Source organism: Pristis pectinata, chromosome 15, assembly GCF_009764475.1.
Source record: "Pristis pectinata isolate sPriPec2 chromosome 15, sPriPec2.1.pri, whole genome shotgun sequence".
Taxonomy (NCBI): domain Eukaryota; kingdom Metazoa; phylum Chordata; class Chondrichthyes; order Rhinopristiformes; family Pristidae; genus Pristis; species Pristis pectinata.
The window spans coordinates 42,828,459-42,841,629 of record NC_067419.1 but is presented as its reverse complement, the minus strand read 5'-3'; the positions used below and the strand labels follow the sequence as shown (position 1 = coordinate 42,841,629).

Below are 13,171 nucleotides of genomic sequence, written 5' to 3'. Positions count from 1 at the left end.
GCATTGTTAAATTTCTTTCTGCATGGCATAAGTTCTATTCTTGGCACATTATTAAGCACTCAAATATAATAAAAAATATTAGGCAGATCATAAATGGATGGTTCAGTGATTCTTTCCCCAGATTGCCTCATCCCCAAAACTGGCCCCTGCAACTTGCCTTCCATAAGCACAAAGAAACCTTGTACACCAGATAGTTTTTATGTAATAAACAGATCGCTTTTTAAACCTATCCATTGGATGAGACACAGATGTGTTGCAAATGTAAATAGAATTTTTCAGGAGCTGCTAAGTTTTCTATGCACACTGTAAGCTTTGTTGCTTAGTTTCTTCCTTTGCCAGATTTCACTTAGTTGCAAAAATTCTTTGATGTGGTTTAAGTTGGACATCGTACAAGAAAACAAATGGAACTGATGCCTTTGTATGCATCATATTGCAATGCAGGAATGACATTTTTCTTGTGTTTTTTTTTTCTGTGAACTAATTGCAGTCAAGACCAGTGGAAACAAACTGGGGCTCACTCTTAACAGACCAGGTGAGCAATTCCATTGATCCTCCTTTGATGCCAGCCAGCTCCCAGAGAATGGACCCAGCTAATAGTGAATCCACAACCCACTCCCAAAGAGACCACACAAGTATCCCATCGGAACTTACCAGAACATTGGGGCGCATTGTGGAGCAACTGGACGTTTTAACCCAGGTGAGTGAATGTATGTTGAGAAATTCAACTTCAGACATGTTGAAAAATTTCTACTTTTTACCCTTTTTTTTTTGGCAGACCTTATATGCTTAATTGTTCAAATTGTCCTTTTGTAGTGGATGTACAATGGATAGTCAGTAGCAATGACTTGCTATTCAGTGGTGGGGATTTTAATGTTCAATAGAGGAATCTTGAAGACAAGCCGAGCCTGAAGGTCATTGAGCTGGGGATGAAAATGGGTGAAGAGAAAGGTCACGTTTTCACTCTCAATGATAGAGTTGGGAAGGAGAGATGGGTCTGAGGAAACATGAAAGGGAACCAACATCTGGAGGCATACTTCTTTCTAAAGGATGATAAAGGTGCAATTCATGTGCACGTGAAAGAAAGGAAAAACGTTTAGTTAATGCACAAGATAAGGTAAAGGGTGAAATCGACCAAGGAAGCTAAGACGTTAAGTGAGTTAGACCTAGTCAGGAGAAAGGTCTCGAGAGCATACAGCAGCTGGCATTGAGTTTAAGATGATGATGAGATGAGATGAAATCTTTATTAGTCACATGTACATCGAAACAGTGAAATGCAGTGTGCAGCAAAAGCAGAAGATCTTTGAATTATTTGTAATCATGGCTGAATCAAACCAAAGGGTGAAATTTCAGTTGGAATATGTACAATTAGTTGGAGCAAGAGAGATGGCTGTGAAAGGCAGTTTTTGATAGATGCCAGATCAAGATGTGAAGAGAAATGAAGTAGTAAAGGTGAACAAGACAGGAATAATCAGAAATTTTGTCAGTAAAGAGCAGAATTTCTTTGTTAACATTCGTGAAAGGCTATAGAACCTAATTTTGTGTAGACAATGAAATAAGACCATTGCTCGCAGCACCTGTCCACCTCCACAGAAAATTCTAGTCTTGCATTATAATTGCATACAGTCAAAACAGGAGAAATCAAAAGAAAATTTGCAACTGAAAGAAGTGTTTCTTTCCTGTTCAAGCCATAACCTTCCAGACTTGTGCTGACAAACTGAATCAGTCTCCAGATAAAGATAAGTAACTGCAGTTTAAAATGTCAAGGTAAAGCTTAGTGAAGTTTCACTTTGACCTCCTGCATATTATGGGATCAAATACTTCACTGAGCTTCTGAAGAAGCCAGTTCTAACTTCAGAGGCAGTCAAATAAAAAATCTTACATTTTTGCAGCATTTTGCAAGTTCAGGACAATCTAAAATAATTACACTCCAAAAGTACAGTGACTGTTGTTACATAAATAAGAATGGTAGCTGATCGGTACACAGCAAAGTCCCATAAACAGCAGTGAAATAAATGAGTAAGTAACCTGCTTTGCTGGTGTTGACTAAGTGAGAAGCTTTAGCCAGGACTCATGGAGAATCCGCTGCACCTCTGTGAATAGGTCTGTGGGCACTTTTGTATTTAATCCCCCCACCCCACCCCAACCCCTCTACTGCGCTAAAGGGTGATCCCAAGTAAGGTTCACAACCTACAGGAGTGCAACTAAGTTATTCAGCCATCATGCCAATCCTGTCATTCAGTTCAATTGAGGATGATCTATATCTCAGCTGTTTTTATTCTATATTTCTTAATCCAATGGGGATCTCTGATGCTCTGAAATCCAGCTGTCATGGTGGGTTTCTGTGGTCATCCCCAACATTTTGCTCATTGGTTGTTGAGAAAGGTTTAGCAATGCAAAATTGTGGCACTTTCCATTGCTCTGGAATCTGGCTTCCAATGTAAACAGTGGGTTTCAACATAGCTATAAGTGTTGGGAATGTTCCAGACTTATGCCTGAAGCAGTTCTGCAACACAGGTCATGTGATATCATATTCAATCCATTCCAATCTCATAGCCTTCAGCACCAGGCATCCTGTGCAATATAAAGTGGCTAACATAAAATTAAACTTGCAATTCCACTTATATAATACTTTAACATCTCTCTCATATGTCATGACAACAAAGACTGTCTGTTGCAATTACTGTATACAATGAATCCCCTCAAAGGACTTTTCACAGAATATAATGTTATCGGAGGTGAAAGGAGAAATGAAGGCAAACACACAGATGAATAGTGGGGTCTTAAACAGGATTGTGAAGCTAATCTGGAAGGAAGGACAAAAGGAAGAGAATTTAGAGAATGTAGACAAGCAGCTGAAGGAATAGTGGAGCAGAGGGAATGAGAGAAAATAGCGCACTGACCTCCCCACCACTGTCAGTGGTTTCCCTCCCCTTCAAAAGCCACCGTCCTCATCCCTGTTATTAGAACATGAGTGTATATGGCCTTGGATTTCCCCAAAGGGCACTAATGAAAAGGATGTTCTCTGGTTCCAGTCCACAATTCAGCAATTTCCCCATTTTGCAAATTACTATGGTGGGATTTGAACTCTACCTTCGCGTTCCAGTATCATAACCTCCAGGTTCCCCTCTTGATTTGTCGTTATGTGGGAAGTATGATTTCCAGGATGTTTGCATTTACACTGTCAGCAAGGAACATTGTTGAATGAAAACATCAGCAATTTGGGTCTGCTTGATTAAACCTACTTTTACAAAGGACAACTGTTTCCCTTTTGTACCAATGAATGAATGTGAAAATTCCCTAAATGCTAAATCTATCCCATTTTAGCTGATCTTACGTTGCACATGATGGAGCTGTAGTAGAATTAACATATAGCAATGCTTTTGCATAGCCTTCAAGAGAAGGAAGTAGGAATCCAGTAACTTCACAGACTGAATTTCTCACTGGCTGCACTGACTTGTAAAGGTGGGATATAGGTAAAAGCAGCTTTGTACCACGGGATGGATTTTCAGCAACAAATGGAGGACACATGCAGGCACACGAAACAAAAGCTGAAAATCCTGGAAGCACTCAGCAGGTCGAGCCATGTCTGTGGGGGGAGAAACGGTCAACTTTTCAGGTCAAGGATCCTTCATTTGAACTGGAAATGTGAGAAAACAAATGTGTTTTAAGTTGGAGAAGTAGGGAAGCTGGAGAGAACAGAGAGAATGCCAGTGCAGTAGTAAAATGGATCCGCCTGGCCCCCATCACTATGCCTCTTTCCCTTCCCTCACCCTCTCTATCTGCCCTTCACCCACACACTCACCCCACTGGTTCTCCTCTCCCCTCCCCACCTCCCTCCCTCCCTCACTTTATTCCATGCTCCATCTTCCTCTCCTATCAGATTCCATCATCCTCAGCCCTTTGTCACATCCACATCACCTCCCAGCTTCTGACGCTATTCCCACTCTCTCCTCCCCCATCTGCCTATCACCACCACCACCCCCCCCCAACCTCACCTGGATCCACCTATCACCTGCCAGCTCTTGCTCCACCCCTTCCTACTGACTATCTCCCCTCTGCCTTTCAGTCCAGATGAGGGTCTCAACCCAAAACGGCAACTGTCCATTTTCCTCCATAGATGCTTCCTGACCCACTGAGTTCCTCCAGCACTTTGTGTGTTGCTCCAGAACGTCAGTGCAGGCCTAAGTTGTCAACGTAGCCATTACTTTAAAAATCAGCAATTAGGGACAGTAGGAAAAAAAATCATTTAAACAAAGATACAACCACATCTGTGAAGAGGGGAAAAAACAGGTGCTTACTTGAGGTTGTTAAACTCAATATCAATGCTGAGGTCTGCATTATTAGACAAAAATGGGGTGCTGTTCCTCCAATTTATGTTGTGCATTATTGAAGCAATGTAGGAGGCAGAAGACAGAGAAATCAGAGTGTGAGTGGGACAGAGTGTTAAAATGACAGGCAACTGGAAGCTCGGGGTCATCCTTGCACACTGAACAACCTTCCTATCTGCGCTTGGTTTGCCCAATGTTGGGGAGACCACATAATACTGAATGCAATACACTGGAGTGGAAGAAGTGCAAGTGAGTTGCTGCTTCACCTGTACGGATTGTTTGGGTCTCTGGATGGTGGGAAGGGAGGAGGTAAAAGGGCAGGGTTGCATCACCTGCAGTTGTATGAGAAGTGGGGTGGTTGTTGGAAATCGAGGATCCAACCAAGCAGTCACTGAAGAAACAGTCCTCTTGGCATTCTGAAAGAAGAGAGGTGGGGAAGGTGGTGGAAATTATGGAGGATGATTCATTGAATGTGGAAGCTGGTGGGCCATTTCTAACCAGCCACCACTATCAGTTTTGTTTTAGCTTTGATATGTCTGCAACTTCACCAAAGAGAAAGGAGTACTTGTGAATCCTGCACTGATGACCACTGACCATGAAGTGCACCTCTTCTCACAGCGCTCTCCCGCTATCCCTTGGGTGATGTAGCATCTGTCCTTTTACCACCTCCCTGCCATTGAGAGACCCAGACAGTCGTTCCAGATGAAGCAGCAATTCACTTCCATTTCTTCCAATTTACTGTACTGCATCCAGTGCTCACAATGTGGTCTCCTCTGCATTGGATAAACCAAACACAGTTTGGGTGACTGCTTTGCAGAGCACCTCCATTCACTCTGCAATGGTGATCAAAGCTTCCAGCCACCTGCCAATGCTCTGTACTCGTCCCACTCTAATCTCTGTGTCTTTGGCCTCCTAAATTGCTCCAAATTAGATTCAAGGAACAGCAGCTCATTGCAGGCCTGTGGATTTGGTATTGAATTTAACAATTTCAAGTAATCCTTTTTTTAATCCCTCTCCACAGATGAGGCTGCAACTTTATTTCAGTTTGGTTCTATTTTTCCTCTTCTGACTATGTGCCATTTTTTAAAAAATAATTGTGACCATGACACTTTGGTCTCAGACGTTTCATAGAACATAGAACAGTACAGCACAGTATGGACCTTTCGGCCCACAGCCAACCTATATAAACCTACTCCACAATCAAACCTTCCCTCCTACACAGCCCATAATCCTCCATTTTTCTTACATCCATATGTTGTCTAAGAGTCTTTTAAATGTCCCCGTTGTAACAGCCTCCACCCCCAGCAGTACATTCCAGGCACCCACCACTCTATTTTTCCTCTGACATCTCCCCTAAACTTTCAACAGATGTTGGGAAAAGGTGCTGGCTGTCCACTCTATCTATGCCTCTCATAATCTTATACACTTCTATCAAGTCGCCTCTCATCCTCCTATGCTCCACAGAGAAAAGCCCCAGTTCGCTCAACCTTTCCTCAGAAGACATGCTCTCTAATCTAGGCAGCATCCTGGTAAATCTCCTCTGCACCCTCTAAAGCTTTCAATCCTTCTTATAATGAGGTGACCAGAACTGACCACAATACTCTAAGTGTGGTCTAACCAGAGTTCTATAGAGCTGCAAGATTACCTCGCAGCTCATGAACTCACTCCCCCAACTAATGAAGGCCAGCACACCATACACCTTCTTAACCACCCTATCAACTTGCACAGCAACTTTGAGGGATCTATGGACTTGGACCCCAAGATCCCTCTGCTAAGAATACTGCCATTAACCTTGTATTCTGCCTTCAAGTTCGATCTTCCAAAATGTATCACTTCACACTTATCCAGATTGAACTCCATCTACCATTTCTCCGCCCAGCTCTACATCCTGTCTATATCCTGTTGTAACCTATGACAACCTTCTGCCTATCCACAACACCTCCATCCTTCATGTCACCTGCAAATTTACTAACCCATCCCTCCACTTCCTCGTCCAAGTCATTTATAAAAATCAGAAAGAGTAGGGGTCTCAAAACAGATCCCTGCTGAACATCACTAGTCACCGACCTCCAGGCAGAATAGGGTCCATCTACTATTTCCTCTGTTCTCTCCACCCCATCCCCCTCTCTGATACATTTGTCTTCTCACTTCTTGACATTGACTCTGTTCCTCTTCCCATGGATTCTGCTTGACGAGAGCTTCCAGTTTTTCTTCTGTTTTTATTTCAGATTTCCAGCAACAGCAGTTTTTTTTTACTCCAAATATTTGCACAAGATGTTCTTTTGTAACTTTGCAAAAGAGAATGGAGGGTTGATGAATGAACCTAGCACTGATGACAGTCAGATAAAGTGGAAGGGATCCACAGCGGCTGGCTGGGGAATGAACTGGGTGATTTTTTTTCGTGCTTAAAGAGTTGATAATTGGTGGGAAGTTTCCTTTGGGAATTTCTTACTGCATCTAAAAAGCCGATAATTGGCAAGGCTGTTACTTCAGTGGTAGCTGCAGATCTGTAAACCAAAATGATGTCTAGCACGTTACCATTGCTAATTAAATTTACTTCAGGACAGTAAATTAAGGATAAATACAAAGAATGTGTAACAATATACTTATCAACTGCCAGTGTTTTTATTGATCAAAAGAAGACCATATGAGATATAATTGCTCATTTACTCCTTGATGTATCTACTATTTAAGTAAAGCACAGGAGATGTCCCAATCTACCAGCCAATATCTAATCCACAGAAATTTAACGCTATATAAAATTATAAACTGCTTTAATGAGACTACTTACAATGCATGGTTAATCTGTACATAAAGACTGTATCACCCAAAGAAATGGGGAAAGGTAAGGGGAACGAAAATGGTAAATGCTGGAAATACTCAGCAGGTCAGGCCACATCTGTGGGAAGAGAAACAGTCGACATGTCGGGTTGGAGACCTGGTATGGGGAATATTCTCTCAAAAGAATCTTAGGAGAATGAATTCTCTCTCAGAAATTGCAGAGAAAGTGGATTTCAAAATCTTTTAATTTTAAAAGGAAAAGTTGAAAGTTGCTTAGGTAAAAGGCAAGAAAGGGTTTTAATTGTAGCTCTTCAGATTGGGGCAAATGAGCCCTGGGGCTATTGCTATTGTAAAATTATGGGAATATGAGAATGAAGTGGGTTAGGGTAGGATTAGTGTAAAAATTGGTTAACTGTCTCAGTGCTCTCTCTCGCTCTCTGCCCTGCTCACCTCTCCCCCCCATTTTCTCTTCCTCTCATCCCTCTGCTCTCTCTCTCCCCCCCCTCCCCCCCCCCACTCTCTACTCCCACCCCCCTGCTCCCATCTTTCTAACTAGGGCAGCATTTATAGTCATTTACTGAAAGGAGTAATTCCAGGGCTAAAACAGATTGTTGACTGCATCTAATAGAACTATTTTTCAAGCATTTGTTACAACAGTGTGACTTTTGTTAAAATCACCACAGTTTAACAAAGTAGGCATAGATCAAACGATGACTTGGCCCACCATTAAGTTTTCATGTGATCTTTTCAATGTGCATAACAAACCCCTTATGAAAATCTGGATAAGTGGCTAGTTGGTTTCCAGATCAGTGGAAAATTGGCGCTGGGTCAAACGTTCACTAAGAATTGCAGCAGGAAAAGAGAGATTCTATTCTGCATCTCCAAACTTCTTGGGCAGTCCCTCAGGGTTGAAGATGAGTATAACTAACCGCATGCTAATCTTGCACACATCTGAAAATGTCATTGTGAAATTTCCAGTGTGTGGTTTCCTGCTTCTGTTATACCATTGCACAATATTGATGTATTTTTTCCTCCACCAGAGATGTGGTTAGTAAAGCATATGGAATCCTGGGACTCATAATTAGGGACACAGAGTGCAAATCCAGAGAAATTATGTTGAACCTGTTTGGCCACAACTGGAGTATTGTGTCCATTATGATGGAAGTGTACAAGATCATGATTTATGTTGATCTGATAAATAGAGTATAAATGTTCTCATTAGCAAATGATTCTTGAACACATTGTAAATGTTGGGCAAAAGATGTAAGGGGAGTATGAGAAGGAATTATTTTTCTTACTCATTTAAGCTCTAGAAAACTGGTCGCCTAGTCTGCACTTAGTTTCACCTGCACTCCGTCAGTGATGGCCATCTCAAGCTTCTGGTTGTATGTCATTTCAACTCTCCTTCCCACTCCTACACTGACCTGTCTGTCCACAGCCTTCCCCATTGCTTCGGAGTGACCAATCACAAATTGGAAGAACAACATCTCATATTCTGCTTTGGTAGCTCACTATCCGAATGAATTTTCCAATTTCAAGTAACCCACACCCCTGGTTCTCTCCTCCCACACACACCTGTCCACCTCATTTTCTTCTCCCTTCATTCACCTTTCCCATTCCCTCCCCCCGCCTGGTCCCAACTGCCCATCCTCCGCTCCCCATCTGGTCCCACCTACCAGCCTCTATCCCAATCTGCTGTATACTGCTACAAAATTGCAATCTTTCCTCTAAGTCCTGATGCAGGGTCTTGGCCTGAAACGTTGACTTGCACCTTTTGCCTCCACAGATGCTGACTGGCCCACTGAGTTTTTCCAGCATTCAGTTTTTTGTTCTTTAACATAGAACTCAGAGGAACTTAAAAGATCTAAATGGTCTCAGAGAAACAGCAGCAGGCAACAGGGTACTAATAAAGTAAAACAGAATGAAATAGCAATACAATACAAGGCAAATTGGTAAATTAAATTAGTTTGTTATTGTCACATGTACCGAAGTACAGTGGAAATCTTGTATTGCATACAGATCAATCCATTACACCAGTGCATTGAGGTAGTACAAGGGAAAACAATAACAGAATGCAGAATAAAGTGTTACAGTTACAGAGAAAGTGCAGTGCAGGCAGACAATAAGGTGCAAGGCCATAATGGGGTAGATTGTGAGGTCAAAAGTCCACCTTATCGTACTAGGGGACCATTCAATAGCCTTATAACAACAGGATAGAAGCTGTCCTTGAGCTGGATGGTACATGCTTTCAGGCTTTTGTATCTTCTGCCCAATGGGAGAGGGGAGAAGAGAGAATATCTGGGGTGGGTGGGGGTCTTTGATTATGTTGGCTGCTTTACCAAGGCAGCGAGAAGTGTAGGCAGAGCCCATAGAGCACTGTGGATTTTTAAGTTTAGCTTTCAGCATTTCAGTTTGGGAAGGATGCAAAAAAAAACTTATTTTGTTACGAGTTTGCAGAATTGATCTTCTAAAATGGGCCAGGGTTGAATGAGTTAAGTTATTCGGAGAAACCTGAGTGGTTCTCCTTGAACCAGAGCAAGTTAAGACTAGATTTGATGGAAGGGTTTAAAAATCATGAATGGTTTTGATGAAGTAAAAAGAAGCTGTTCCAAGTGACAGGAAGCTCAGTCATCAGATAGGATAAACCAGATAATTCATAAAAGAGCCAGAGCCAACGTAAGGAAACATTTACTTTTACACAACAAGATGAATACACTGCCTGAAAGGTGATGAAAGCAGTTTCAATAATAACTTGCATAAGAGAATTACATTTTCTCCCTTCAAATATTTATTTATGGGGCTGATGAGAAAGAAGAGAGGAGTGGGAATAATTAACTTCAAAGAGCCAGGACACGTGGGTGTGGTAGTTTAAGATTCAATGAAATATCCTTTGTCACTGACTCATTGGAATTTATATCTGCTGTAGAGACAAAGCAGGTGACTGTATTTGGACTATCTTGTCTTCTACATCTGTCAAAGACTTTAGAACTATAATGTTGCGGAGTATATTTCTCCATCGCTGATGGTCGCAGATGCGGCTGAAAGCAGTCATCGTCAGAGCAAAATACTGTGGCTTGCCAAGTTTTCCTTTAGAGTTCCTTAAGCAGCTGTCTGATGTTTTCCACATTATTCAGTTCAAGCAAACCAACGGAATAATGTTGAGATAAACAGCGTGTATGGCCGGTGATTCCTACACTGTTCAGCACTGGTAATTAAAATGTTGCTCCAATCAAGCTGTCGTTTGTGGACAATTCTTGGATTTTACCTTCCAACCTCAAGATTCCTGGGCTTTCATTAAATGCCTCATTAGATCACCTGGGTTTGATTGACATACCTTTGTGGCAAAGTCTGTTGCCAATGACTATGACATGCATTTATACAGGGAATATTCCATGGTCCTTTCACCAGGGTAAAGTTAAGGAAACTTGTACTGAGTCATGGGTTGGTATTCTTGGGCAGGCTGGAGGGGTGGATGCTGTGGTTAGGACACTTACTAGAAACAAGGTGGGGGGTGGGGGGAGCGGTGGAAGATGAGGTAACAAGCTTAAACAGAAGCTTCCAGAAAGTAGGGCCAAGGCAACTGAATCCCCCACTACTGGTGCTCAGTTGAAGAGTAGGAAGTCAGGGACAAAGAGTTTACAAGAGCATTGTAAGATGGAGGACACTGTACAGTTGGATGGAATATGGGTATGGAGATGAGTACATAACATAGAGAGATACACAACCCGATAGAAGTAGGAATGATAAATGAGTGGGATCTGGCTGGCTGAGTTCCAAACAGCTGAGTTTCCAAAAACTCTGATGGATTGAGAGTATGGTTGTGAAGATCATGGTGACATCAAATCTAGGTGACCACTGATCTGTCCATGAAGTTACAATGCATACAAGCTATTCAAGCATTCATTATATTATATAAATTTTATACCTCTGTCCTCTCGGATCTTGTAGTCTCTATAATCTAGTAAATATTTAAAGGCAGTAACTTTCATTTGATTAATCTGGTTTGAATTTAAACTCCCTAGTCCCTGAAGATGACTTATTTCAATAAAAGGACTAAAATAAGGTGAAAAACCAATTGGGAAAGTTCCATTGGTACACTGATTTTGTATTCCTCTTTATGCAAACACTTAAGGATCTCTGAATAAATTCCTTCTAAGATTAGATGATAGAAATTACCACCACACCCCCTCCCCTTCACTGTGTCCAGTTCTGGTCGCCTCATTATAGGAAGGATGTGGAAGTGTTGATAAGGGTGCAGAGGAGATTTACCAGGATGCTGCCTGGTTTGGAGAACATGCATTATGACGAGAGACTAAGGGAGCTAGGGCTTTTTGGAGAGGAGGATGATGAGAGGAGACATGATAGAGGTGTACAAAACATTAAGAGGAATAGATAGTGAACAGCCAGTGCCTCTTTCCTAGGGCACCAATGATCAATACAAGAGGGCATAGCTTTAAAGTAATTAAAGCCATGTTCAAGTGAGATATCAGAGGAAGGTTTTTTACCCAGAGTGTGGTTGGGGCATGGAATGCGCTGCCTGGGACGGTGGTGGAGGCAGGTACATTGGTCAAATTCAAGAGATTACTAGATAAGCATATGGAGGAATTTAAAATAGAGGGATATGTGGGAGGAAGGGGTTAGATAGTCTTAGGCGAGGTTTAAAGGTCAGCGCAACATTGTGGGCTGAAGGGCCTGTATGTTCTATGATTCTAAGTAGGCACCACCCTATACGTCTTCTACACTGAACTGTGCATGTAATTAATTATTACACTTTGTTCCAGACTGTGTCGATCTTAGAACAGCGTTTAACATTGACCGAAGACAAGCTCCAGGAGTGTCTAGATAACCAAAGGACTACACTGCAAGAAAGGCCACCCTAGTTAAACATGAAAAGCTTCAAGAGATCTGGACTTTGAGTCTCCTATATTTAAATGTGGCTTCCTATTGAAAATAAGGCTCCAACATCGACCTTTTCTGTACTTATGGAATACGGGTTCCACTTGGATATGACTGGGTCCTGGCACTGAACCTTGAAACAGCTTCTACCAAGTCTTTATCCTATTTGATTATCCTCGTGTGCATAATGCTTCCTAACATTTGATTTCCACAGAATATGTGGAGTGAATTGAACACCTGAGTGCTTCTCAATCATGGGATTTCCTTTCCAATGCAGATCAACTCTTTCATATGGAGAGTACAAGGCTATACATTGCATCATATGGCGCATACAAGAATATATATTCAGACTCATGTAATCAAGGAGAAAGTGCGTCTGAATGTGACTAATTTTCCACGTGTTTCTACACAACTACTTGAAAAACTCACTTTAAAGTTTTGTATAGATTTGTAAGATTGAAATTAATGAAAGATTTTGTATTATGTGTCATAAGCTAGTGGTGTTTCTATAAAACACTTCTTTTAAAACAACTTTTATAATAAAAATTTGTTATTGTGAAATAAATTAACATGGAAGCAAAGTTTTTAAAGGAAATTTTCACCAGTATTTCAATTGATGTTAATTGCATAGGCTAATCGGCCGCATTGCCTGTATCATTTTGTATCCTCGAGGCTAAAGGTTGTGCATTCCTGTCACGTTCCAAGCATCAGAGCACAAAAGTCCAGGCCGACATTCCATTGCAGCACCAGAAGATATCCTTCGGATGAGACATTAAACTGGAGATCCATCTGCTGTCTCAGGCTGATAGAAGGGATCTCATGGCACCGTTAGAAGAGCAGGGTAAGTCTGATCACCAGTGTTGTTGGCAACAGTTATCCCACAGCAAAAACAAGAGGTTATCTATTATTTATTTCATTGCAGAGCAATGGTGACAGACAGAACTAACTGGTTTCTACATTAAACCAATAATCGTACTGTAAGAGTATTTCATTGGTTTTAAAGTACATTGGGCATGCTGATGAGATGCAAGTGCAAATTCTTTAAAGTCCAAAACTCTCAAAGTCTCCTTCATTGCCAGTTTTCAGTAGCTTCCCATCGTATCCTGCAGTACAGTAGTCCATTCTAATTAATGTTTAGTGACATAAATGACTTGACCCTGAAAAAT

General features: G+C 41.5%; 1 protein-coding gene across 1 annotated transcript in view; it reads left to right on the top strand.

Moving 5' to 3' along the window:
• poc1b (POC1 centriolar protein B) overlaps positions 1–12,531 on the top strand; it is a 69,215-nt gene extending 56,684 nt beyond the window's left edge. Inside the window, exons 11-12 of the mRNA XM_052030919.1 lie at positions 488–697; positions 11,891–12,531. Coding sequence (XP_051886879.1) covers positions 488–697; positions 11,891–11,989 — 309 coding nt within the window. The 3' untranslated portion in view covers positions 11,990–12,531. The remainder of the gene's footprint in view (positions 1–487; positions 698–11,890) is intronic.
• The last annotated feature ends 640 nt before the right edge of the window (positions 12,532–13,171 follow it).